This window comes from Lactuca sativa, chromosome 5 (genome assembly GCF_002870075.4).
Source record: "Lactuca sativa cultivar Salinas chromosome 5, Lsat_Salinas_v11, whole genome shotgun sequence".
Classification (NCBI taxonomy): Eukaryota; Viridiplantae; Streptophyta; class Magnoliopsida; order Asterales; family Asteraceae; genus Lactuca; species Lactuca sativa.
Genome location: NC_056627.2, coordinates 320901483 through 320928092, shown reverse-complemented (window position 1 = coordinate 320928092; position 26610 = coordinate 320901483). Strand labels below are relative to the sequence as shown.

The following is a 26610-nucleotide window of genomic DNA, read 5'->3' as shown; positions in this document are numbered from 1 at the left end:
TAATTATAGAAAACAAAAGTTTCAACTCACTTTGAAAAAGTTGTTTTACTATAATTAAGGGAGAGAAATTTATACTTCATTCCAATTCTACAAGCTTAGATTGGGATTTTAATCAACTTTAGTCAAGAATATATATATATATATATATATATATATATATATATATATATATATATATATATATGAATGTTATGTTGGAATGGTTCAACATAAGGAATTTCTATATATGTTGCTTTCTCAAAATTCGATTATGATTACGGCATCCCTCTTCATAGTTCGAATTATGAGAACATGGCAAATAAAAATATTATAGCATGAATCGTATCCCATATGCTTCGGATATAGGATCGGTTGCATGTGTTATAATATTCATCCATTCTAAATTTTCCTAATGCTCAGGGCGTTAAGAAGGGAAAATGGATTAGAACTGGATATGACTAAGATGATTAAGCAATTGTCGAGAACAATTTGGGGTTTTACGAAGTTTGGTTACTCATGGACAATTGGAAGTATAGAGTAAGGATCATATTGACATATTTTGGAAAAGAGGCAACTCTTGTTCAAAAGTGATGGTCAAGATGGGAATATGGAATTGTTTCCATAGGTGGAGGTTATTCTTTGAATCTGTGTAAGATTAAAGAACTTAATGCAAAGAAGGATGTTCAAAGGAATGTACTTTGAATTTGAGACTTCATATCCATGGGATTGTTTTCCATTGGAATACTTTGTAATGTTTGTTGTCAAGTCTTTGTGACTTGTGTGAATATCATTACAAGAGGATCATTGCATAGATTACGGTAAATGACAAAGAACTTGGTATTCTTACATTTACAATAAGGATTGGGATTGTGAAATGAGAATCATTGAAGTCATGTTCAATTGATATACATTTCACAAAGAGATGACCATATGTAAACATAGTGTGCATACTTGGAGTATGGCATAGTTATTGTTTAGAGAAACATAGTATGCATGCTTGGAGCATGGCATCACTACTGTTTAAATTCAAGTATTAAGTTGATTAATCGAAACATGAATAATGAGTGATCAATATGGTGCTTAGATAAAAGGTGTTTTATTTACGCTCAAAGTGTTGAGGCCATATAGGACTAGTATTATTTTGTGTTTCACTTTGCATGTTTTGACTTCCAGAATAACTAGGTCATTCTCCCGAATGAACAAGTTATTCAAACCATCCACAGTCGGTCATATGTTGGAAGTAGATATGAATCAAGACTGTCGTGAATTTGGCTTGTATAATTTGTCTAAAGTGCTTTAGACAATGCAATAGTTGCTACAACATTCATGAGTACTCATAAGGGCTGAGTATTGGATTCAACCCACGCTCATTTGGATTCACTTCATGGATTTTATCATGAGTGAATCATAAGACGATAATATCTTATATTCTTCAAACCTAGAGATATGAGTTGTTGACTATGAGTTGGTTATACATTGATTGCACGTAAACGCATTGGTAACTCGATGTTATAAAACGTGCCTTTGTGTATGATTCAACAAATAGTTAGTACAAGCATATGAGTCGAAGTTTATCCATTCCTTTTACCTTTGGGATAAAAGCGATATCCGTGGGCCCCTCAATGATTTAGTGATGACAAAAGTAAGTGCTCGGTCGGGCCAGGACTGATTTGATTTGTTCAATTAGTCAGTCGTCATAAATCAGAAATCGGGAAACAACAAATGGACAGAGAGAATGATTATAATCCATGTCTCAGTCCATATGATATCTAGAATGGAGGAATATATGATCACTTATCTAATGGACAAGTCATTGACAAAGGTCAGAGTTCATCTACAAGGTCAGAGTTCAACAGAAGCTTTTGAGAGCTATGATTGCTAGTCGGGTTTTGAAGTCATACTTGCAATAATAGTTTTAGACTTATCCAAGTGGGAGACGTTTGGATTAATGTCTAAGTCCATAACTATAATTGGTAAGACTTGACCCGACCCGGCATGGTCCATTTGGGTTGCATGGCATCATGCACTTGGATAGACTAAAATGAGAGAAATAACACTTAAGGTTTATTAATATATTATAAGTTCTAATATATTAATAAGGTTATTTAATTAGTATTTATCAAGAATTAATTTGGAATTAATTAAGTGATCAAAAGGAGACTAATTAAATATATGGGTTGATTGTGTAAATCATTCATTCTTATATATGTGGGCTTATGATCCAAGATTCCTTATGTTGGACTAAGTCCATGGGGTGACCCATGGATACTCCATGGAGGTTAAAATCCATGGAGCATAAGGAATGGGTAAAGTCATGAGTTACATGGTGTAACCCTAATAGCCACCATATAAAAGAATCCCATGGCTCAAGAAATCGGACACTATGTGTGTGTGTGAGGGAAAAACGATTTCATGGAGTGTTGAAGTTTCTCTCAATTTATTCCAAGTGTATTTGGTGTTGTGTGAACCATTTGAGGTGTCACACTTGGGGCACTTGGCACTCAAGCTTCATGAAGACTTTCTATATGAAAGAGGTATGTATTCTATCTTGTTACACTCATTGTTTTGTATGCTAGATTAGGATAATACCTTGGAAGTTCTTATTTGCATGTATAATAGAGAAAACATAGATCCAAGGTATTTAGGGTTGCATGTACACTTAGGAGTGTTAGAATGCTCAAAACCCAACAAGAATGAGACAATTGATTGAATCAAAAGGAATTTTACATCAAACATCTTGTGTTCATACTCCACAACAGAATGGAGTTGTGGAGAGGAAACACAAACATATTTTAAATGTTGCTAGGTCTTTAATGTTTCAATCTAGTATACAAATCAAGTACTGGGGAGATGCAATTTTAACTTCAGTTTTCCTGATTAATAGAACACCTACTTTTGTCTTAAATGGTTCTTCTCCCTATGAACTTGTTTATAATAGTGCACCTGTTTTTGATAAACTTAGAGTGTTTGGATGTTTGTGTTTTGCCACTAAGTTGAATAATTCTGATAAATTTTCTGAAAGAGCTGATAAATGCATTTTTCTTGGTTATTCTTCTGATAAAAAGGGTTATAAAGTTCTTAGTCTTGATTCCAATTTTTTTTTGTTTCCAGAGATGTAAAATTTTATGAGTCAATGTTTCCTTTCAAGCTTAAATCTTCATCTTTGACTGATAAATCAGTTGTCACTGTGAATTCAAATGACCTGTTTTCCTATGATGAGTCATTAGATTCTAGTTTTATTCTAGATAACACTAGGATAGATAACTTGAGAAGTGACCATCATGTGGATGGTGCTAATGCAGACCATGAACTGGATGAGACTTGTCCCTCTAATGTCAGCAATCGGACTGGTGAGGTATATGTTCCTTCTTCTGATGAGATGTTTCCAAATTCTTCTATGTTGACTGAGGAAAATGATTCAATTAATTCTAATCCTTCTGATAGTTTGTCAACTATGGTCACTAGATCTGGACGTAATGTTCACATGCCAGTTAGATTTAGTGATTATGTTGTAGAGGGTAAGCATAAATATGGAATCGAAAGGACTGTAAACTATTCAACTCTTAATAATGAAAATTTTTGTTTTATTTCTAGTCTTAATAAAACTGTTAAACCAAAAACCTATAGTGAAGCAGCTTTAGATCCAAATTGGATCAAAGCCATGAATGAGGAAATGGAATCCCTCTATAGAAACAATGCCTGGGAATTCACTAACCTTCCAACATGAAGAAAAGCTATAGGATGTCGTTGGATTTATAAAATCAAATATAAATCCAATGGTGATATAGAAAGATATAAAGTCAGGCTTGTGGCTAAAGGCTATAATCAAAGGGAAGGTATAGATTATGAGGATACTTTTTCTCCTATGGCCAAAATAGTAACAGTTTGTGTGGTTATTTCATTAGTTGTGTATAATTCTTGGCCCCTTTATCAACTAGATATTAACAATGTTTTTTATATGGAAATTTGTCTGAATGTGTATATATGAGTCAATCTGAAGGATATCATTCAAAGGATGATATTGAGTTTGTAGGTTATTAAAGTCTCTTAATGGTCTTAAACAGGCCCAAGAAAGTGGAATGAGAAGTTGTGCTCTTCTCTTTCCAGTTTTGGTTTTAAACAAAGTATAAATGATTATTCCTTATTTGTTAGATATTTTCAAAATACTTTTGTTGTGCTTCTTGTCTATGTGGATGATATTATTTTAACTGGTAATAATGAGGGTGAATTAAATAATGTTAAAATTTTCCTTAAATTCCAGTTCTTAATCAAAGACTTAGGTGATCTGAAATATTTCTTGGGTATTGAAGTGTTAAGAATCGACAGTGGCATTTGTCTTAATCAAAGGAAGTATTTCATGGATTATTTAGTTAATATAATTGAATATCAAAAACTTATTGGTAAATTGATTTATCTAACTGTCACTCGACCTGATATTGCTTATGTTGTTCAGTTGTTAAGTCAATACATGCATAATCCATATAAATCACATGTTAATATTGCTTTCAGATTATTGAGGTATTTGAAAAATAGTCTAGGTATGGGTATACATTTGACTAAGTCTAGTTCTTTAGATTTGGTTGGGTTTGTTGATGCAGACTGGGCTAAATGTTTGTTTAGTCGAAGGTCTATAATAGGATATCTTGTTTACTTGGGAGTATCACTTGTTTCTTGGAAGAGCAAGAAATAGAGTAATGTTTCTCGCTCCTCCACTGAATCTGAATACATGGCATTAGGCAGCATAACGTGTGAATGAATATGGATTTTAAAATTGCTTCATGATTTAGGTATAAAACCTAATTTGCATGTGGATATTTTTTGTAATAATGAATCTACAATTAAATTGGCTTTAAATCTTGTATTTCATGAAAAAAAAAACATTTTGAAGTTGACCTTCATTGTGTTAGGGAAAAAATTGAGAATGGAGTTTTAAAAGTAAAGAAAATTATGTCTTCAAATCAAAATGCATAAATACTTACTAAATCTCTTGGAAGTGTTCATCATGAATATATTGTGAATCGTGTTAATATGATTGATGTTTTTAAGAAAAATTGATTAATTGTGTGTTCTCTCAAATTAATGTTTAGTTTGAGGGGGCATGTTGAAAATAGTATTAATAATTGTTTCCAAACTTAGACATTAATTTATTGATTATTGGGTAAAAAGTGTACTATTGTATATTTGTGGGGGTGTATTGTGAATTGTATGTGCAGGTGACAGTTTGTGACATCCCCAATTTCACGACCAGAAAAGACCGATTTGTTTTAAAAATCAGAGTAATCTTTCAAAGAAAACGGTTGCGGAATTTGTTCCCAAAACAAAATATGATAAGAATTTATCAAAGCATTTCTTAAAGAAATGTATTTTCATTATATAACAAAATCTCAGGATGTCATGTTCCGATACAGACACATAAACATAAACAGAACATACATTCATTTACACTAATGATTTACATCTCCTTTAATCTCTCAGTGAAATATGTCTTCGTATCGATACCTGTGATACAAAGAAAACTGAGTGGGTCAGGCTTGGGAGCGTGGTGAGCATATAGGGTTTTCAACCCACAATAATATAATTATTATATTCACTTATCAAACAATCAATCCAATTACCCACCCCTATTATCTTCTTTATTTCTTAAGGTTTTACCCTAAGAATCAACTATCCTTCCTTCTATCATTCCTAAGGATTGAGCTAAGGAATTGGCACAATGCCTATTGCTACATGAGGCGCGTCTGCCACGTTTATGTCATTTTGTTTTAGGCGCATCTGCCGACATTATCCTTTAAGCGCATCTGCCAGGATGTTACGACATTCTCTACTTGGCGCATCTGCCGACATTATCCTATAAGCGCATCTGTCAGGATTATCTTATAAGCGCATCTGCTAGTATTATGACATTCAATATATAAACACATAGCACGTATTTCATAGCAAATACTTCATATTTATGTGTTAGAAGAAAGTGACCACACACTCACACAAAACATATATCTAATACATTCGAACAATACTTGTATTATACTCGTGTTTATGAAAGGGACTATACACTCACTTGATCAGAAGATGATCGGACAACACTACGGCTCTTCAAATAGTATTCTTCGGTGAAACCGGAATAACTCCAAACACCTGGTTTCTCGCAGGCAGAGCTTCGGCTCAAAAACTCTTTTCTCCTCGGGATCTTCGGGGCTTCGGGACTCGCTTCGGGTCTATGGATGATACCGGAGCTTCGGGGGTACTTCTTTGCACGTAAATTGAGGTAATATGGGTGAGAGAAGAGTGAATTTGCAACCATGGCCGGCTGCCCCTTCAATTCTATTTATAGGGCCATTTTCTGTACTCACGTCGTGAGTTGTAAGTGCTCATGTCGTGAGCACAGTAGGTCACTGCATTCTTCATTCGTCCACTTGCTCTGGAGGCACCCAAAAGGCATCAGAAGTTAGTTCACGTCGTGAACCCTGACAGTTACGGGGTTTCGCGCCCCGAACTTCAGAAATTCATAATTTTCGCATACGAACTCCGTTTTCGATGTTATTTATATCCACGCGTAGGTGAGATTATGCTCTACAACTCTCGTTTAGACTCCGTCGGCTAACTTTGAATTCATTTTTAATATATTATTTTTAGTAGGCCGGGATAGGAAAACTTCGTTCGAAATTCATAACTCCTTCATCTGAACTCCGTTTTTGTCTGTCTTTTTATTGTTACGCTACTATTAACGAGACCTTCGATTCTCGTTTAGGTTTTTTTGGCTAAAAATCATTCGATCTCAAATCGAGTATTCGGGCTGCATACTGCTAAGCTGAAACTTAGAAAAATCATAACTTCCTCATACGAAGTCAGATTTGGGCGTTCTTTTTATGCACGCTCTCGGTTTAACGTATTCTATGACTTTCATTTAGATCGCTAAGGCCAAATATCGCTCCAACGTAAATTCACTATTTACGTTGCGTTGTGTTGTGCCGGTTCTGTCGCGAAACTTCGACAGGTCATAACTTCTTCGTTATAACTCGGATTTCAGTGTTCTTTATATGTACGGAATCCTTGTAACATATACTACAACTTAGTTAAGATTACTTCTTCAAAATAATTTTCCATCAAAAAGTCATTTTTGACACTAATTGTGTCTAAATTGACTAGCCATGATCTATGGGCGTTACACAAGTATACACGCGGGTTGATGGGTCATACCCGATGTTAAGAGACCCGATGTATATAATGTGTTAGCTGGATTCATTTGATACATTAGTCGAGATATTTTCATATGTATCATCAGTTCTCTCTCATCTTCAGATTATGGTTTCAGTTTAGGGTTTGTTCATATATCATGTTCATGTTTGAAATATGAGTGTGAGCGATTTTGTAGTGAATTTTGAGTTGTACTCCCTCCGTCCCATTTTTATTGGCCACATTACTATTTTAAGTTGTCCCAAATTAATTGTCATTGTTAAAAATAAATGTGTATTTTTACTATATTACCATTCATTTAAGTTATCTATAATGCATTTAAATTTGGGATTTACGAGGAAAAAGAAAACTGTGCTTTCTTGCTTTTTCACAAGTTGCTTTACGTAAACAAAAAAGAACAATAAAGTGACAGTAAACTTCCAAACACAAAAGTCTTTTTTTTCATTAAAATCAAAACACCATGAACTGTTTCTTTCAAAACAAATTGATATGCAAATTTTTTAATTGTTCAAATACATTACAGCATCGTCTATTAAAGTTTGATCACACTCAATTTGGAGTGGTAAGTTACCTTGTCGATCTAACCTAGACTTACCAATATGCGGTATATGATAATTGTTGCCACCTTGAACCTTTATGATTTTTTTCATACATGTTTGTAGTGTTAAAAAAAACATTGTTAAGTTGTTGTGATTGCATTCTTTCAAAAGATGTTTGAACCACATTAACCAATTCATTGGTTGTACTCAAAGCCTCTTGTTCTTGAAGTGATTGTATTACTCGAAAAAATCCAAGGTCTAAAACATTCAAATCCGGGCTATTGGGGGGTTGAAAACAAAGTCGAATATCAAACCCATCTCGCGATGCCGCTTCAAGAAACTCGCTATCATCAACATCAATATGGGGCTTTGCGTTATCTTGTTGAATAAATATAGGACCGGTATGACCTCGCGGCCATTTAGCTCTAATATCCGGTAGAACTTTTTCTATCAAGCATGACCTTGTTACCTCTTTGTTCACCGATAAAATAGGCTTCGTCTCCATTGTTCCCGCAACACGGTTTTTGCTTGAACGTTTAGCAGGTTCTAATGTTGTAAATGGGTAGATACCAAATTTTTCCGAAAAAACTTCGTTGCCCGATGAATCATATCTCGGTCTTGCTACCGCCGCTAGAAACATGATCTTTGTAATAAACTTTTTGCTTTTACATGTTCTTAACGGTTCATCCTCACCGGGGACAAGATAATAACGTTTTGATGGTTTTGACATATAAAACCATTTTTCATCAATATGGACAACATTAAACATATCATGGAATGTAGGAATTGGACTAAATAATGATGACAATGTAATCTTTGATAAACAATATTCTAACATTGCTCTTCTATTCTCATGAGTTAGAGTTGGCTTGATGGCATTTGTATGTGTTCGAAGCACACCTTCTTTAATTCTTCTATGCAATGTTGATTTTGAAACATTTAGAGATTTTGCAAGAGAGCGTATATTGGATCGACGACGTAATGGAATTTCCGAAACTTGATTCAAATTTATTTGTACCCTTTTCCGCCCAACAACCATTGGCATATTTGAAGAGAAATCAACCGGTAATCCATGGTCAACTTGATTTTTACCTTGATGCCAAATGCGACTAACGGTTCGCTTAGAAACCGAGAATAATGAAGCTACTTCACTTGTGGAACCCTTTTTTAATCTTCCATCGAAACTTTCTTGCAATAAGGATTGAAATATAGCTTGACGTTGTGCAATGGTAGTGTTTTTTTTAATAGGTGGATTTGTGGAAAGCTCCATATGATAACTGAAGTGTTGATAAGAATAAATTTGAAGTTGGAATACATTATTATGAACTGGTTGATGCATATAAATATAAAGGTGGTAAAAATATTGGCTCCATAAAATTATCTTTAAGTGCTTCCGGCAAAAAATTATGGCGGCATAATTGCCTCCAATTGTTTATCATAAGAAAAAGAAAGTAAAAGCTGGAGTAAAATTTTAAAATTATGGCGGCTTAATTGTCTCCAATTTTTACCGTAAGAAAATGAAAATTTAAAATAAAAAGTAAAATTTTGGCGGTATATTTTTGCGTAAAAAATGGAATTTTAAAAGTTGGAGTAAAAAATCCAGAATTTTAAAAGACAAAATAAGATAAGTTTATAAAAGGGTAAAAATGTCATTTTACTGAATAAAGTAATCAATAATTAATGTTTTTTTAAACTTTGTGTTTTTTGTTTGTGGACAATAAAAATGGAACGGAGGGAGTAATATGTTGATGTAAACCATCTGTTTCATAGTGAATGAAATGATGATGTTGGGAAGATTTTGTATTGATTACGTTTCTTTAGAAAGAGAATGTCCATGTACATAAGAAAATTACGAATGAAATCACGTAAGCCACCTGTGAAATCTGCAAAACCCAAAATTGAAGATGGAGAGATCTCCAAAATACATGCAATGATGACTATCAGAAACAAATCCAATGAGAAATTGGAACTTGGATGATAAACATAAAGAAATTCTATGGAGAAATCCTATAATGATGAACTATAACAAATAACCCAATTGAAAAAACATACAATCATGAAATCGGAATCATACCTCAATATGACAGGTGTAGGTAGTTGTAGAGGCCAGTGGTGGTGAAGGGTCAACGATGGTGAAGGCTATGAAGACTTCAACCAGAAAAAATACCCCAAAATCAGAGGTGAAAGCTACAATCGGACAAAAAAAAACTCAAAACCAAAATAAAAACCTTGACCAATCACAAAATTAGGAAGAATAGAATGACCAAGAAGCATACCTACTAGTTGTCGACGAAGGGGAGTGACCGGAAGAGGTTTGGTTGTCGACAGAAAGAGAGAAACAAGGCAAAATGAACGTAGTCGTCGACGTCTCTAGTCTTAGATGGGGCTAAACCCTATGCAGACGACATATTGTTGGTATAAGGTACCAAAGACCACGTCGTTTTGTTTAATTGCTGAAATAAAAAAAAAAAAAAAAAAAAAAAAAAACGGAGGCTTTTGCCGACAAGTCGTCGTCATAGCATTTTCACGCGGATTGCCAGCATGGCATAGTGACACCATAGAATAAAAATAAATGTAAATTACATTTGTCGTGACATATACCGACATTGAATTTCAAAAGACCACGTAAAAAATTTTGTCGGCATAGAATTTCAAAAGACCGACGTAGAATTTCAAAATAAATGTAAATTACATTTGTCGTCGGCATAGAATTTCAAAAGACAGCGTAAAAATTTCCATTTCCCGCCGAAGCTGTTCAGACGACATGTTGTCTGCATAACGTTTCCGGTCAAACTGAATTGGTCAAAATTGGCAAAAGTTATGCCGACAACATGTCATTAGTATAGCCTTGCTTTTAGCGTCAACATCTGTCGTGTATGGACAGGTGTCATCCCCATAGATAATTATTCTTCTAGTGAGAAAACAAATATAAAAATGTTAATGGGCTGTAGTGTCATTTTTACTTTTTCTTATATTGTTGTAGAGACCCAATACCCACATTTATGTAGATTCGCTTCTGATTATCTATCGATTAACTCAAACCTAATTTCGACTATCATCAAGCTAGCCTGCAACAGGTTTTCTTCTTTTATTCGTTTATGTCATCTTGAGAATTCTTATATGAATGTGTCTTTCCTAATCCCTACGTGCTTGCGATTCAACGCAAATTTCTGTCGATCAAATCATATTTTACAGTTTGAAGTTTCTTTTTGTTTTTAGCCCTATAATAAGTTTTCAATATGAACGATGGTGTTAGTTCTTGTAGCTAACTGTATAGATTGTAGATGTTACATAACTGCTAGTTTACTACACATCTACATCTATGGTGTAAGATGATGAACAATTTGTGCCTCATGCATGAAGATGTGTCCGGATGCATCATTTTTAGTGGTAAATCTTACTTTTTAATCCATTTGAGAAGAGATATATAGACTCTACGTAGGCTAAACTAAAACAAATAGCTATGCATCTTTTTTCTGTTCTTTGGAAACTTATTCCCTGTTGGTGTCAGAATGCTATATATTACGTTATAGACTAGTTTGTATTGGTACATTTGCGTAGCTAAAACCCTTGACTCGTTAGTTTCTTCCTCATATTTCTGATTACAAGAAAAGGTAATATACAGTTTTGAAACAGAAGTCAGGTGGAAATGTCAAGGCGCAAGTCCCGGAAAAAATTTGCACATAAACGGAGGGCAAGAAAGAGTAAGATAGTGAAGGTTGACCCGTTTATCTTTCTTCCAGATGACATCCTTATAGAAATCCTTAAAAGGCTTCCTGATGCTGTCCTCCGTTATAAGGCAAAGTATGTATGTAGCCGTTGGTTCAATATAATCACAAACAGCATCTTGCTAGACCATGCTTCATATATCCTCCAGAATATGGAAACCTTCAGAACATGTCTTGTGGATATAAGGGAAGAAGGAGAAAGGCTACAAGTGAAAGAGCAGGATCTTGACATACCTCACATAGGCATGATAAGGTCTTGGTGTAACGAGTTTCTTCTGATATCCGTTTCCTACACAGACACTTTGTATGTTTATAATCTAATTACCAAGGAAGGATCATATCTACCCCAGCATAATGCACCTTGTGGTAGATATTGTATTGGCAACTGTGGAGTGGCACTTTCTGGGTTCAAGGGAATATACAAGGTCGTTCATTTGTATAGTGGCCCACCAATCAAATGCCATATTCTTAATCTTGGAAGAGGAGATAATCTGATGAGTTGTGTTTCTTCAAAGTGGAAACACGTGAAAGGTTCTTTTACCAAGGACGTGAAGAACAGGCTACATTCTTGGTGTGAACCGGTCTTAGTTCGTCAAGGTAGGTACATCCACTGGGAAACCTTTAATGACTCCAACGACCTGCTGGTTTCAATGGATACTGAAACAGAAGAAATTTTCCAGAAAAGACTACCGACATCAATTGAGGAGAGATACCACGGGAATTCTCTTTTTGTGATTGGTGGTTTCCTCGCCGTTTTTGATAGAGTTTATGATCAGGGCAATGTATGGATTCTTAAAGATTTTCGTAGGAAAAGGTGGAAAAAGTTGCAGTTGATAACTGGGCACTATACAAGATACCTTGATACTTATCGCATCTGTGGTGGGATAAGTAAGCGATATATCATTCTGAGATCCACAACAGCTGCTAAGGGTATACGTATGTGTAGTTATGATGTGAAAAATGGAGTCTTCAAAGAGTTGGACATCAGCATTGGATCTGATCATGACCATTTCGTGGTTCATTCATCAGCACCAATTAAGATTTAAATAATGCATATATGCAGAAACCACAATATTCACAACATAAAACAAGAGAATGGGTATTGTTGATTTTGTTGGATAATGGACGACTGAATGATGTTAGAAGTAAAGGTGCTTAATTATAATTGTAGTACTCTGGTAGTGTTCTTTCTTTAATCGTTCTTCTTGTTTTACATATGTGGAGAACATCCATTAATTTTAAGGGTTTTTTTTTTTGTCATATACTTGCCATTGTAGTACTCTTGCTTAGAGATTGTGTAGAAAAGAAATCAACTTAACTATCTGTAAAACCTAATTAACGCTAGGGGGTGGTGTTGGCATGTGCCTCCTTGCAGTCTTAAAATCCTTTTCAAAATTACTTATATGTTTTTATTTTCTGCTAATTTGGTTGTGGATTTGTTGCCAGTCAAAATTGAAATGACTATTTTAATGCCTTTATTTCTCTTTTATAATTTTTAAACATTTTTTAATAGATAAATAATTAAAATAACTAAATAAATTTATAATAAGAATTAAAAGATGTAAAATGGTAAATCATATTATTAATTGTGGAAGTTTAGATGTACCCAAATTAAAGAAAGGACCATATATATAATAATTAAATAATTAAAATAACTAGAAAGGACCATATTCATAAGTTTAGATGTACCCAAACCATATTGGCCATTTTATGCCTATACTTGGATTTTGTTATAGTTTGGGTATTCATCTAACAGGAAATGTATATAATTTTTGCTTTCTTCCTAAAAGCTAGCATTTTTTACTTAACAAAGTTAATTAATTCTATAAAGGCCTCTGTTTTTAATCATGTTTTTATTTGATAAGAAACACGTCTATTATTTGATATATGTGATAAGTTTTGATGCAGGCAGATAGGATCAACTTTATTCCGTCTGATAGAATTTAACGATTCCAATGAATTCGATTAAGTCGAACCTTACAACCAAACGTATAACAAAAATGATTTTTTTTTAATTACGATTCGTATAAGGCCACTCAAACGCCTTCCATTTTTTGAAAACATTTTATTGAGTCAACTTGTTCACCTTTTAGTGGTTTTTCCATCGAGAACATAATATTTGAAGTCTATAAATTTTGTTAACGGGTCTCTTGTCATCAAAACAATTTTAATAATTCTTTTGAAAATTTTGTTTTCTGAGGTGGTGGCAAAAGAGAATGTCATGAAAATTTTAAAGTGTTGTGAAATACTACAATCTTTGATGATTAATAGCAACCAAACTTAAAATATGCTGGATCAAGGTGTCTAACAAATTTAAATCCAAGAGTAAGACAACCACAAACACAAAGGGGGAGTAATATATTATTAAGGGATCTTAATCAGCATCCATTTCTTCCAATGCTGCTTTAGCTGCTGCTTTTGCCTCCTCCAAAAGTGCTTCGGGTACCTACACATGACATTCATCATTATAGCAACGTAACACACACACACACACACATATTTGATTTAATAATAAAAATAAAAAATAAAAAGAGTTGGTTTGGTTTGGTTACCTTCTGGTGCTGGCGGTTTGATTCATCACAGACCCAACTCATCTCCAATTCAAAGGTCTTGTCCTTTGCCTCATCATGTACTCCATAGATTCTGCATAAATCCATTAAGTCAAAAAGAAATGAGGGGAAAAAAACAAAACAGGTTTTATAACTAAGAAAAAAGACTCACATTTTTGCTACTTCAATAACCCCTTGACGACAGGTCATCTCAGAAAGCTTCAACTTTTCAATCTCCCTGTAGTTAAACAATTGCACCCAATATTAGCATATAAAAAATTACACACATATTTAACCATGCAATAGAACACAATTATGAACCATAGTTAATAAATTTGCTCCGTTTGCACAACTTGATTAGCAATTTAACTCAAGCCCATGGTAAATTGAGTTTTACCATGTTAAACACATGCAAAGTTTTAAGCAATGAGAACTTAAGATCAATAAACATGAGTTCACTTACGTTTTAGCAGCCTGCCTTCCCTTCCCAATTGCAGCTCCAAAATATCTCTAAAAGAAATAGCATTAGAATTTAGGGTTAATGTTGTTAATGGGTAGCAAACCATTTGTATTTTATTTCACAAAACACCATTGTTTTAAAAAGATTACTATCATTGCGTAGTCACAAAATACCATTATTTTAATATATTGTTTTGGCATCATCATCACTATTTCTAAAAATAGAATGGTAACTTACATAGGAAACACCGGAAGGTTCAACCATATATAACTGTGGGCCATCACGGTCATAACCTCCAAGAATCACCCCAGATCCAAAAGGTCTGTAGCACAAATACTGCTCTTAGTATATAATAATATAAAGATAAAGATGTAGGTGTTTTCAAATTTGGAAGTGATACAATATTTATGTTCTACAAACCTGAGCCACCAATAAAGTGTGCATAGATGCACATAGCTAGCAACACGCTCAGCAAGTTCTTTAACTGGAATTGGTTCGCCATAAGTACTGCAAAATGCACAAAACTTTGATATTGTAAGTCATGATGTTTTTTATCTGAAAAATAAATGTGTATTTGCTTCTAAGAGGCTAGAATTATTACAAGAATAAATTCAAAGTGTAATGTATGACTGCCCTTATGAAGATAGTTTATGACATGTAGCTATTAATATAGAGGCTGGAGATCATTGCTGATTGTTTAGTTTAGTTTTAGGGAAGACAGTGGCCATAATTTGGAACAATAAAACCTTAAATATTCAGATAGGTCAAGCTAACAGAAAATGATTACACGATTTCTTGTAGATGTTCCTTAAAAAAGATTTGTTGTCTGCAATAGATGACTGTCATTGTCAAGAAGAACGGATGCTTCTATTCATACAAACTCCATATATACATGATCTCACTTTAGGCACCAAAGAGCTTAAAAGGCCAATAATGCTCAAGAACATATCTATTCCTATAAACTCATAACATTATGCAATATTTATTAAAAACCTAACTAATGGCATCTTGCTACCTTAAGGATGTGATAAAAAGGAAGGCATAAAAGTAAATAAAATGGAATGTGAGAAAACCTTTCATAGTTTTGGGCTTCAGATTTGGCTCTTGCAACAATCTGTCTCCCGTCTGCAGCTAATCCGGCTACACCCTGTACAGGGTAACACCAACGGAAGCATATATTCAGCAGATAATAAAGCACTCACAAAAGACTAGAGTGATGGATAACTTCTCAATACTTTTACTTGCTTATTATAAGGATTTCAATATCATAAATAAGATGGAATTGACCATGACTGAGCATTCAACGCCTTCAAATTGCATAATCAGTCATATCACAACAAAGTACACCCTTCAGATATAGCAACAAAAACAAATTTCCATTTACCATCCCAGAATGACGATGCACGGAGTGGATTCTACGATTAGATCCAGGCAACATCATCTTCGACGCAATCAGCTTCTCTACTCCCTGTATTTCAAAAATCATCCGCGGTCAATAAGCAGTAACAACCATACCTTCAAATTTCGAAGTTCACAATGAACAAAGAAAAATTACAATAACAATGCCATCTTTGCATTTGATGCCGACGACGGTGCCGCTGTTATCGACAGCTTTAGCAGCGTACTCGATCTGAAAAACCCTACCGTCCGGTGAGAAGGTTGTAACCGATAGATCGTAACCTGTTCCTATGCTACTCATCTTCTTCTAGGGCGAATTTGATACTACTGATTTTGTTTACTGGCTTCTCGTTTGATTGGGGTTTCGGAATAAGTGAAGAAAAAGGGCAAAGTTATAAGCGGGCTGGTTGTCTTTCGTCTCAAGAAAAGAAATGAGCAAGATGCGACAAAGTAGACCCTCAACAAGTGGTTAATTGTAGTTTCGCCCCCTCATATTTCTCAACAAAATTTCCCTAAAATACCATCAATGATAATTAGGAACGGCGACGGGACGGGTTCGGGGTGGCACAATGTTTTTCAAACCTGTCCCGATATCTTTTGGGTATCTTATCGGGGCGTTTCATCGGGTTTCAGGTTTTTTCGTCGACTTTCAGGTATCTTATCTGGTTTACTGTAACGAAATTGTATTCCGTTTTAGGGGACCCCATTGTCTTATAAAAATATATGTTCTAGCATCCCTTTAAATTAAAAATATGATGAATCACTTTAATAAAATAAATAGGATGTTATTTTAAAAATTATTTGATTTAAATTTAGTGTAATACGTCAAAACATAAAAAATGATCATTCATACCAAATTGTTAATAATTAAAAAGATTGTCCACAGTAAGTATTTTATCTTTGAATATGTGCAATTAACATCAAAAGGATTCTAACATATTATATATATATATATATATATATATATATATATATATATATATATAATCGGGGTGGGGCGGATCGGGTGAGGATAACCCACTTCCTGCCCCGAACCCGATATAAAACCCAATAACGACCCGTTCCCCAACCTGAAATGATTGGGTTTCGAGTTTCCCCTTTGGGTTCGGGCTTTTTTGTCATCCCTAGTGATAATGATAACGATGAAAAGGATATTAAGGGATCTAACCACAATTTAAGGCGTATTCGGAAAAAAATAATTAGAAAATTTTGTTTTTAGAAAAAAAAAATAATCATTTGGTTTGAAATAGCCATTTCAAATCAATAGAAAATATTTTTTCTGACAAAAAATACATTTTTGATTAACATTCCGAAATTTCAAACCAACATTGTGGATTCTAGACTGAAATTTCGGATTTCGAGAATAAGTTTGAAATCAAATGAATAAATTTGGAATTTCAAGAAAAAAAATCATATTTTACTTAAATCAGACATTTTATTAAAAATAATGGCATTAAGCACTTCAAGAAAGACATTTCAGACATAAAGTGGGGATATTTTCTTTCAAAAAAATGGAAAAAACAAAAAACATAACTCTTGAATCTGAAGATCAAATCTTGAATGGAGCATTATAGAATAAGTATTTATTTAAACAACTCCAAATAGATATTTTGGATATACGTAGAGAATTTTTCTTTGAACAAGGCATTCAAGATAAATTGTATTTTTCAAAAACTAGAAAAAAAATTGTTATTATATATATATTAAATTTTTCCTACCTTAGCTACAGTGAATGTGATGGTTTTTTGACAAATATCGTCCTTGGTTTATTCCAGATTGACAGGTCGGTCTATTTACTTTCCTTACTCTTATATTTTTGACATTCACTATATTTTCCGTTCCTTGAAACCACCGACCATGCACCGCACCGCCCCTATCATCCAATTTCGTTCCTCCACCGCCTCATGTATTACTCTTTTATTCCATTTTGTGGCAAATGGAGTCGGTTCCTTCATAGAACTCCCAACAGCAGATGTAGCGACGATTACTTCGTCAATTTTGCTTTGGTCTTTCTCTATTCGATCACGTCTTCAATTTCCAACAAACCACCGGTCAAAGGCCAGAAGATCCGTCTAATACACGAAGGGGTTTCTACTGATTTAAGCCCTAGATCGATTGAAGTGTTTTAGTAAGAAAAATACAATTTCTTTTATCTCTGTTCCGATCAACACTCGCCTACGACGTCACCGTTGACTACGTGCTCGAACGCTGTCTTCACCGATACATCGGTGACATGCACACCTTTTATCGACGACGCGTATAACAAAAACAATTTGTTTTGGTGTTTGATTTGGGCTTCCACGTTCTCTGGTCCAACATCTGTTATAAGGTTCTTACAAGTTCTATTCAAAATTTTCTCTTCATCGAGGTTCGTATACGACTATACTATGATTGTTTTGTTTTCTTTTGTGTTTTTTTTGTTAGCATCGATTTCTTACAGATAGTTACTAATCAATCTTCTTTTCTTTACTTCACCATATTCTGCAGTAATTAACCGTGCTTTCTTTAGTAATCAACCGAAATATGTAGTCCCCATTTCATTCTACACCAATCCGCCCTAATCTTTAATTCTTTCTTCATTTTGTTATTGTCTTTTCAGTTCTGCTGCTATCGTTGTTGCCCAAGAAAGCCCTAACATCAATTTCTTAGAGATGGTTAGTAATCAACACTTCTGCTGATTTCGTTATTTCTGCAAACACTGACTTCTTATGGTGTGTTGTTATTCTATATGAATAAGGTTTTTTTCTTCTTCATCCTTTTTGTCAATCGAAATATCAAATTTGACAGTTTTCTCAAATTTTAAAGAAAGGTTTCATGTTGCATTCCAACTGCTTGATAGAATGCTTGAACCAAGTTTATCAATTGTTTCTCTAATCCTTTCATTCAACTTCATTTTTTTTTTTTTTTAAAATGGGTTGACCTCAGATAGATGGAAGTGGTTAGTTAGTTCGTCTTCCTAAAATCATTTTTCTGAATTCTGTTCCACATTCCAATAGGGTTTTTTTTGTCATTTTAGGAAGTGATTAAGCTAATGGCTGTATTGAAACAGAAAGAAGCAAAGGAAGATGATCCAGCACCAAAAAACACGTGGGCTAAGTGGAGACTTGGAGCTGTTATCAGAGTTGTTGTTTTAACAGGTGAACTTTAATGGAGATTAATGTTGATATAGTTATAGTTGCTAAAATCATTAGGTTTACCACATATAACTTTTGCAAATCTTGAAATTTTGCTGTTTATCAATTCTTTTAATTTTTTTCCTTTTTACTTTTTGATATTTTGTTTTTACCGTTTAATATCTGTTCTATTCAAACCTTTCTTTTTCATGTTTATAAATATGGAGTCAAGAAATAGTTGATACTTTTTTGTTGGTATTATTAACAACGTGTATTTACCTTTAACACTTAATATACTGTAGCTTTCTCAATTGATTTGTTAAAGTTACTTCTTGAATGTTGGAGCTAATTGATGCATGCATTGGAAGAGTCAAACAGTCACCCTTTTCAGGTGAAATGTATGCTCACTTTGTACACTTCTTATTAGTAATTCACTGTCTTTTCTAGATCATTTAGTATATAGCAAATACAAATTTTGACTATTCTGCCCTTTTCATTTCATATTTGCGATTACAGGAGACTCTTCAAAGTCTACCTAAATGGGAAGAGAAGTAGATGTTCAAACAGTATGTTTCAAATGTATCAGAATCTCTGACCTAAATACCCTACAGATTCATGGTCACCCATAACACTACCACTTTTCCTCATAAAAAGTAACCTAGGAATTTAGATTGAAGTTTTGTCAAAAAGGGACATGTGTTTTATTTTACTGATGTTTAAAAAAAAAATTATGGATTAAAGAGTTCACATGTTATGTTTTTATAGGATAGGAGAATACGAAAGGTGATGAGGCAAAATCATAAAGCTAAAAAAGAAGCAGATTCTAAAGCTTGAAATACTACCTGCAAGCCGTCAAAAAGAAGCATAAATTTTTATTTCCTTTATAATTTTTTTAAGCGTATAATGTCTTATATGAATTTTTTACTACCTAATTGTTTTGTTGCTTTTCTTTTGCTGTAATAGGCCATAAAGACGATCATTTTGTGAAGAAACAATGGGTAAAAGTTGTCATCTTGGTGCTGTCATACTCGACCTTCTATTTGAGTTTAGTCTCCTGCTTCAATGTATTTCTGAGCAGGTATCGGTGAAATAAATATAAAATCAATATACCTTTAGATTCTAAACAATTATGCTTATGATTCTTAATTTGTATATCTACCGTTGTACTGTGTGCAGAGGACAATGATAACATATGGTGATGCAGATGATTTTTTAGGTTTTGGTCGAGACATTGGTATGTGTTCAAACAAGAAGATGAGTGTCAGGGTGTAATTTTATTTAGGATGGTGGGGTAGGTTTTTTTTTTTAATCTTCGACTATTAATTTAAAGGTGAATCGAATTATTTATTTTATATATTGTTAACTAATACGTACCCGGCAAAGCGGGGTTCCCCATCTAACCGTGGTCTTAACCGAACCCCGCGGAGCGGGGTTTCCCCACTAGTTTTCTTTAAAAATCTTATTTACTTAATTTATCATGATTCCATGTTACAAATCAATAACCAATTTTATAAACACCCTAGTTTAGTTAAAAACAACTTGTGCATACTTAAGCTTCAAGGTATGAAAGTTAGTACGGATGTTTTGAAATTTTTATAATGGGTTACAATCTTAGGTCACACAAATTCTTTATAAATAAATTTGTTTAATTCATTTGATTGACGGATGTAGTATAGAATAAGTGAGGTGCATGGACCTAGGGGTGTTGTTCGGTTATATTTTTCGGGTTTCGAGTATTGTTTGGTTATATTTTTTGTGTTAATCAGGTATTATTTGTCTGGGAATATAATCGATACCGGAACCGAATTACAATTCGGGTTTTTGGTTTTGGATTTTGGGTTTTCGGGTATTCGATTCGGATTTTTTGGGGTACATACTTGAATTTCTATTTAAAAATTTATAAATTGCATTTATTAGCTTAATTTTTTGTAAAATTACTTTTAAATGCCCACTTTAAACTAGGGATGAGATTTAAAACTAGTAAACCAAAATCGGTAGCCCCGGAATATGTAGAACTGTAACGTCCCAAAAATACCAATAAAAATTTTATTTTTAAACCATCAAATCCATACAACCATTTGTTCTAAAACCAATCAGAGTAAATGTAACACCCGTTTTCAGGTACTTTTCGTTCCAGACCTTTATGTTTTAAATTGTTGCAAATGAGGTCCTTACGTTGGAAGTACAAGGCTTTACGTTGGGCGTAAGCCAGCAGACTTATGGTAGGTCAAAAGTAGAGTAAGTTGGGCATATATGTGAGTACGTTGGGTGTACTCGTGCATTCTCTAAACCCTAATCTTTTGGTTGTGACCTTTATTTAAGCATCATAATCCAGCTTGGACCTTCTCATACCTAGCCTCCATCCCTATAAACCCTAAAGTCGAAACCATAGCCTTTGTTGTTGGATTAGTGTCTAAGTCCATAACTATTTTGGTATGTACTTGACCCGATGGTGCATGGTCCTTTTGGGTTGCCTTCACCAAAGCAACTTGATATGATGAATTATGGAGAGAAATGATTAAATATGATTTATTAATATGTTATGAGAATAATATATTAAAGGAGAAATCATATTTTTTAATTAATATTAGTCAATAATTAATAAGAATTAAGTTTGTGGCTAAAAGAGAATAATTAAACTTAAGGGACTTGAACTGTTAATTGTATAATAGTTGAATATTGAGCTAATGGACTCCATATTAAAGGGGTGGACGAATTCTGTGGGGAAACCCATTAGAAATCGTCCTAAGGCCTTTAAGGAAGGAGTTCATGGGTTGCTTAGGGCTTAAGCATCTAAATTAGGGTTTCCTTGTTAGATAACCCTAATAGCCTCACTATTTAAAGAGCCCTTATGCCTCAAAAACGTGAAGAACTTATTCCTTAGGGTTTCCACACGTTTTGGGCAGCCTCCTTCTCTTCTCTTCTTCATCCTCTTGCTCTTGGTGGTTGTGAACCATTAGAGGAGTGACATTTGTGACTCTAAGATTCTAAAGTCATTACAAGGAGGATTTGAGATTGTTATTGCTACATAACAATCAAGGTATGATCTAAACCCTAATTCATATGTTATATTGATTATCATATACTAGATCTAGGGTTTATAGTCTTGGATGAATTGCATGTACAATAGAGAAACCTATATCCAAGCATTAGGGTTTGTATGAGCACATAGGATGTTCTTATGGCTAAAACCCACCAGTGGTATCAGAGCCATGATTGGTTTCTATTGTGTTGATGCCTTGTATGTTTGTTTAAGTTGCAAAATTGAGTTTTGAGCTCCCTACCTGATGAACTCGGCGAGTACCACAGTGTACTCGGCGAGTACAGTGTGGTACTCGGCGAGTTCGAGCGTCAGATGGAGCTATTTTCGGGATTTCTTGTTGTTTTACTCGTGGATAATTGCCTTATCTGTTTTAGATCATTAAAATCCGATTTTATACATATTTATGAGTATATCCTTGATTAAACAAAAGATAATTACCAATTAATTAGATAATAACTTATAATAACTTCCTTATATGATAAAGTTTGATTATTTGTATTAATTGGGTAACTTACTTTGCAAGAAATTGAAATTATGTCAAATATAGATAATGATAAAATAAATTGTTTAATTAATATTATTTGATCCTTGTGTTATGAAAAGTTTCAATTTTTCCCCTTTAGGTTTTATAGTTTAAATTTGAACTCAAAAGTTTTGTTTTGAAATTTAAATAGTTGAAACCCTAATGTTTTGAAAAAGGTTTCAAAACTTGCCCTCAAGTTTTGGAATTTAAATTTTGATTAAAAAGTTTGATTTTGAAATATTTAAATTCTAAACTCTAATGTTTTGAAATGTTTCAAAACTTTCCCTCAAGTTTTGGAATTTAAAAGTTGATTAAAAGTTTAATTTAGGAATGTTAAATTCTAAAACCCTAGTATTGTTTTGAAAATTGTTCAGATCACACCCTTATGGTTTTATTAATTAATTAAGGTGTATAATTAAAAGAGGTTTAATAAATCCATAAAGTTTTGGTTTACAATTTAAATTGAATTAAAAGTATAATTGTTAAATTTGACCACCTAGTATTTTAAAAAGTGTAAAATACACCCTATACTATATATAACATTAAAAGTCTAACATTATATATATATATATATATATATATGAGTAAAAGTCAGTCTTACCGTTAGTAGGCCTCATTCACGAAGCTGGTCTGTAAGGGTGTTTAAGGAAATTGCCTATAAAATGGCGATTGAATGGGTATCCACTCTTACCCATCGCACTCTTGACTAGTGGAGGGTCGTTAGCCGAACGGGTAGGATAGGACGAAACCTTCCATTATAAGTATAATGAAGTACAAAAGTAACTAAATGTTTTACAAAATTCTCAATCTTAGTTACTTTAGGCAAAAGTGAATTGATGCAATTCCATGAAATTATACTTTGTGCCCTTGCGAAGACGTTAGTGGAGCGTGTGTGGTTAACCGACACACTAAATGGTTCTAAGCAAAGGTAGCAAAGGGTGACTCAATGTTTGTCATAGTTCGGTGGAGCGTGTGTGGTTTACCGGCACATCGAATAGGTGACTGTAACATGTGAGGGCACCATGTAGATTTGCATGGTCATTCACACCCGCTTTGTGATCCTCGGCATCCCAGTCACAAACTAGAGGGGCATATCAAGATTTAACATGTCATTGAAATGTTCAATGAATCTCAAAGGATCTAGGAGTTTTCATAGATTTAAAACTTAAATTTCTTTTTTGTTTTTTTAATGGTGGAAATTAGTGAATCGTCATTCACTTACCTTCAAATATTCTGCAACTAGATTACGGCATCCCTTTTCTAGGTTGTAGCGTATTGTGTTGGGTCCTAGCCTTAATATCTCATTTGGGCTATTTATTAAGGACTCAATCGATCAACTAACTTGAATTTGTTTTCTCCCGTTTTGTAGATGTCAAAGTACGACAACTATGGTCTTCCCAAATCCCGTGGAACAAGAATTCCACATGAAGATGATATTCCATGATTCGATCGAGGAACAAGAAATCATGTTTCACTTCCTCCACTTCCTCCCGTTATTCTCCCTAACCCACAAGATCGAAGAATTGAAAGGTTCAATGTCACTAAAGCCCTATTGGAAATGAAACATGAAGATGGTAAACCCGTGTGTGCCCACGTTCTAGGAATGAAATCACACATCAATAGGTTGATAATGTTGGGTGCGTCATTCCCGGATAAGTTGGCTGTGAACCGGGTTCTGCAGTCACTTCCCGAATCATATAATGAGTTTAAAAGAAAGTATTATATGATGGATCATGACGAAAACCTTATTGACCTAACTTACATGCTCATTGCTGCTGAATCAGAGATGATTTGGCAAAGCAATGGAGCATATTTGTTAGGAAAATCAACCAACCATGCTTCCGAGGACGTTCTAGGAGAACCGACCTGCGTTTGCTGCCAAGAGAAAGGGCGTTGGATACAAGTCTGCCCTAAGAGCCTGAAGAGTCCAGAAGATGGGAGAGTCAAAGAGTATGGTTGTGCTTCAGGTAAAATCCACTATCTAACTCCATTAAGTTCCTATTCCTTGATTCTTATTACATAATGTGATAAGATTACATTTGAATGTTTTGCAGGATCAGTGAAAAGAGAGGAAGCTTGATGAAAGAGAAAGATGAATCTAATCATGAAGAAATGGATCTCGATCACATGGACTCAAAGATTAGATTTGATCTTAGAAAGTTATGATAGAGTTGTTAGGAATATTTGATTCCATAGTTTTTCAGTTGATTTTGCATTGTAAGGACAAATGTTTTCCGCTGCTTTTATGAACAAAATAAAGTTTGTTTGACGTATTTATTTATTTATTTCCTTGTAATGAAATCGTTATGAAAAAAAATTGATGTCTGCATATTTCTACAACAAATGGATGTGATTCTTAATTATGTTATTTATGGAAAGGTCAAGAATTTACCAAATAGGGAGAGTTTCTCATCATCCAAGTTTCAAGTGGACAGAAACTTGGAATCATGCAACAAGTATTGTATGATGAATGAAAAACTTTCACATTTTGGAAAATTAGACTAATTTATTGACAAAGTGTCAAGTGAAGGACTAGGAGATCGAGTACACAAGGTTGTGTGTTGATCAAGTCCACCACAAGAGTAACAAAGATATTCGTCATGATTTACTAAGGTTAAGTAAATATGATTACACTTATGAAATTAAGTGTGATTCTTAGTTGATTGAAAAGAGTTTAAATCAATAGCAGAACGAATAAGAAGAATCAAGTAGGCAGAAAGATAAAAGTTTATCTATTCTAAGAAGAAGGGAGAGTACCTTTTATTATGTTTTATGATAGGTCTTAATGATTAAGAACCATATCTCAATTGATGCTCTAAGTGAGTCTTTGTGCAATTGTATGTCTAAGAAAGAGGAATCGGGAATTGAAGAAATGGTTAAATCAAGAAGTCAATCATACTTCGTTCCAAAAACAAGTCTTAGAGTTAAGATTATGAATTGAGTGACAAGTCTCAAGAAGGTTAATAACATTCATCAAGTGTAGAATTTGGAAAAAGGATTTTCTTATTTTCGTACATTTGAAATTGGAAAGTTGTGATGTCTTGGATAAGACAAAGACCAACTAGGACCAATTTTATGAAATGTTTTGTCTTGATAAAAACTACACTAACTCTTGAATATTCGTTTGTCAAGAAATGTTCATTGACAAAATAATCTTATATGTTAAGGAGTCAGTGGGAGTCTTAATGGTCTTGAAAAGTTTCAAGAACTAATCAAGAATAAACCTTATTGATCATCACCAGCACACGAGTTGAGGTTTACAACCTATCGTGTTGACACTATCTTGTTTCTGTGTCGTTCCAATTAAGTTAATCATGCATGTGAGTTCTATGAGTTCTCATTTGAACGCATAAAAGTCAAGCACCTTGATCAATGAAAATTACATTGATATGAAAGGGTGAGCTGCTTGACTACTTGGAATATATGGTGGGCATTCGTGTTACGATAAGGCAAGAAATCAAGATTGAGAAAGTTCGGTCCATATGAGTTTGAATTTGTCGTAAACTTTGGTTTTGACAAATTCACATGAATAGAAACACATACACCCTTAAAATCTAAGTGTCATAAGATTCCCTGCTTCATGAAAATGACTGTGAGGAAATACTTTCACTAAAAGAGATTTTAAGAAGATAGTGATTATGATGATTGGATTCTCGAATTCGATTATGGTTACGGTATCCCTTTCCATGATTCGAATTGTGAGATTTGGCAATTAGTCTTAATTGTTTAAACACACATATGAGCTATCTAAAGGAAAGGTGTATAAGCTTAGATAAAGGATTATCAAAGCATTAGGTATTAGAAACATGAACTTAAGAAATTCAATAAGTATTGTTTTATGGAAGTTAAGCTGGTTTCTGAATACATGTCAAAGCTAGTGGGAGCATAAATGTTATGATTGTATGATTATTGAGGTAAGTATTGCAAGTTAGCAATATTAATTATAGAAAACAAGAGTCATACTTTGCAAAGTAGTAAGGATGTAAAGTTGTTTTGCTATAATTAAGGGAGAGAATATTATGCTTCATTTCAAATCTAAAAGCTTAGGTTGTGGAATGTTAATAAATTTAGTCAAGGATACATA

The 26610-nt window shown here is 33.8% G+C and overlaps 3 protein-coding genes and 1 long non-coding RNA gene across 5 annotated transcripts; 2 read left to right on the top strand and 2 right to left on the bottom strand.

The window, feature by feature from the left end:
* Positions 1-7764: 7764 nt before the first annotated feature.
* On the bottom strand, positions 7765-8982 carry LOC111889417 (uncharacterized). Its single transcript, XM_023885564.2, has one exon. It carries the CDS (start codon positions 8980-8982, stop codon positions 7765-7767), a length of 1218 nt encoding a protein of 405 aa, XP_023741332.2.
* Positions 8983-10705: 1723 nt separating this feature from the next.
* On the top strand, positions 10706-12793 carry LOC111889381 (uncharacterized). The gene is made up of 2 exons (XM_023885522.1): positions 10706-10789; positions 11349-12793. The coding sequence occupies exon 2, from the start codon at positions 11362-11364 to the stop codon at positions 12484-12486; it is 1125 nt and encodes a 374-aa protein (XP_023741290.1). The 5' UTR covers positions 10706-10789; positions 11349-11361; the 3' UTR covers positions 12487-12793.
* Positions 12794-13676: 883 nt separating this feature from the next.
* On the bottom strand, positions 13677-16227 carry LOC111889440 (proteasome subunit alpha type-3). Its single transcript, XM_023885585.3, has 9 exons — positions 16005-16227; positions 15834-15917; positions 15523-15596; positions 14870-14956; positions 14687-14771; positions 14453-14499; positions 14162-14227; positions 13993-14083; positions 13677-13886 (listed from the first exon to the last, which is right to left on the bottom strand). The coding sequence occupies exons 1-9, from the start codon at positions 16146-16148 to the stop codon at positions 13815-13817; spliced, it is 750 nt and encodes a 249-aa protein (XP_023741353.1). The 5' UTR covers positions 16149-16227; the 3' UTR covers positions 13677-13814.
* A 1427-nt stretch (positions 16228-17654) lies between these two features.
* On the top strand, positions 17655-24813 carry LOC122194517 (uncharacterized). Of its 2 annotated transcripts, none has more exons than XR_008223439.1 (8): positions 17655-18215; positions 18447-18501; positions 18897-18984; positions 19263-19351; positions 19477-19613; positions 19726-20038; positions 20137-24493; positions 24581-24813. It is a non-coding gene; the product is annotated as an uncharacterized LOC122194517 (long non-coding RNA). The 2 variants fall into 2 exon arrangements; XR_008223438.1 differs by having other exon boundaries at positions 17656-18215; positions 19263-19358; positions 24581-24812.
* The last annotated feature ends 1797 nt before the right edge of the window (positions 24814-26610 follow it).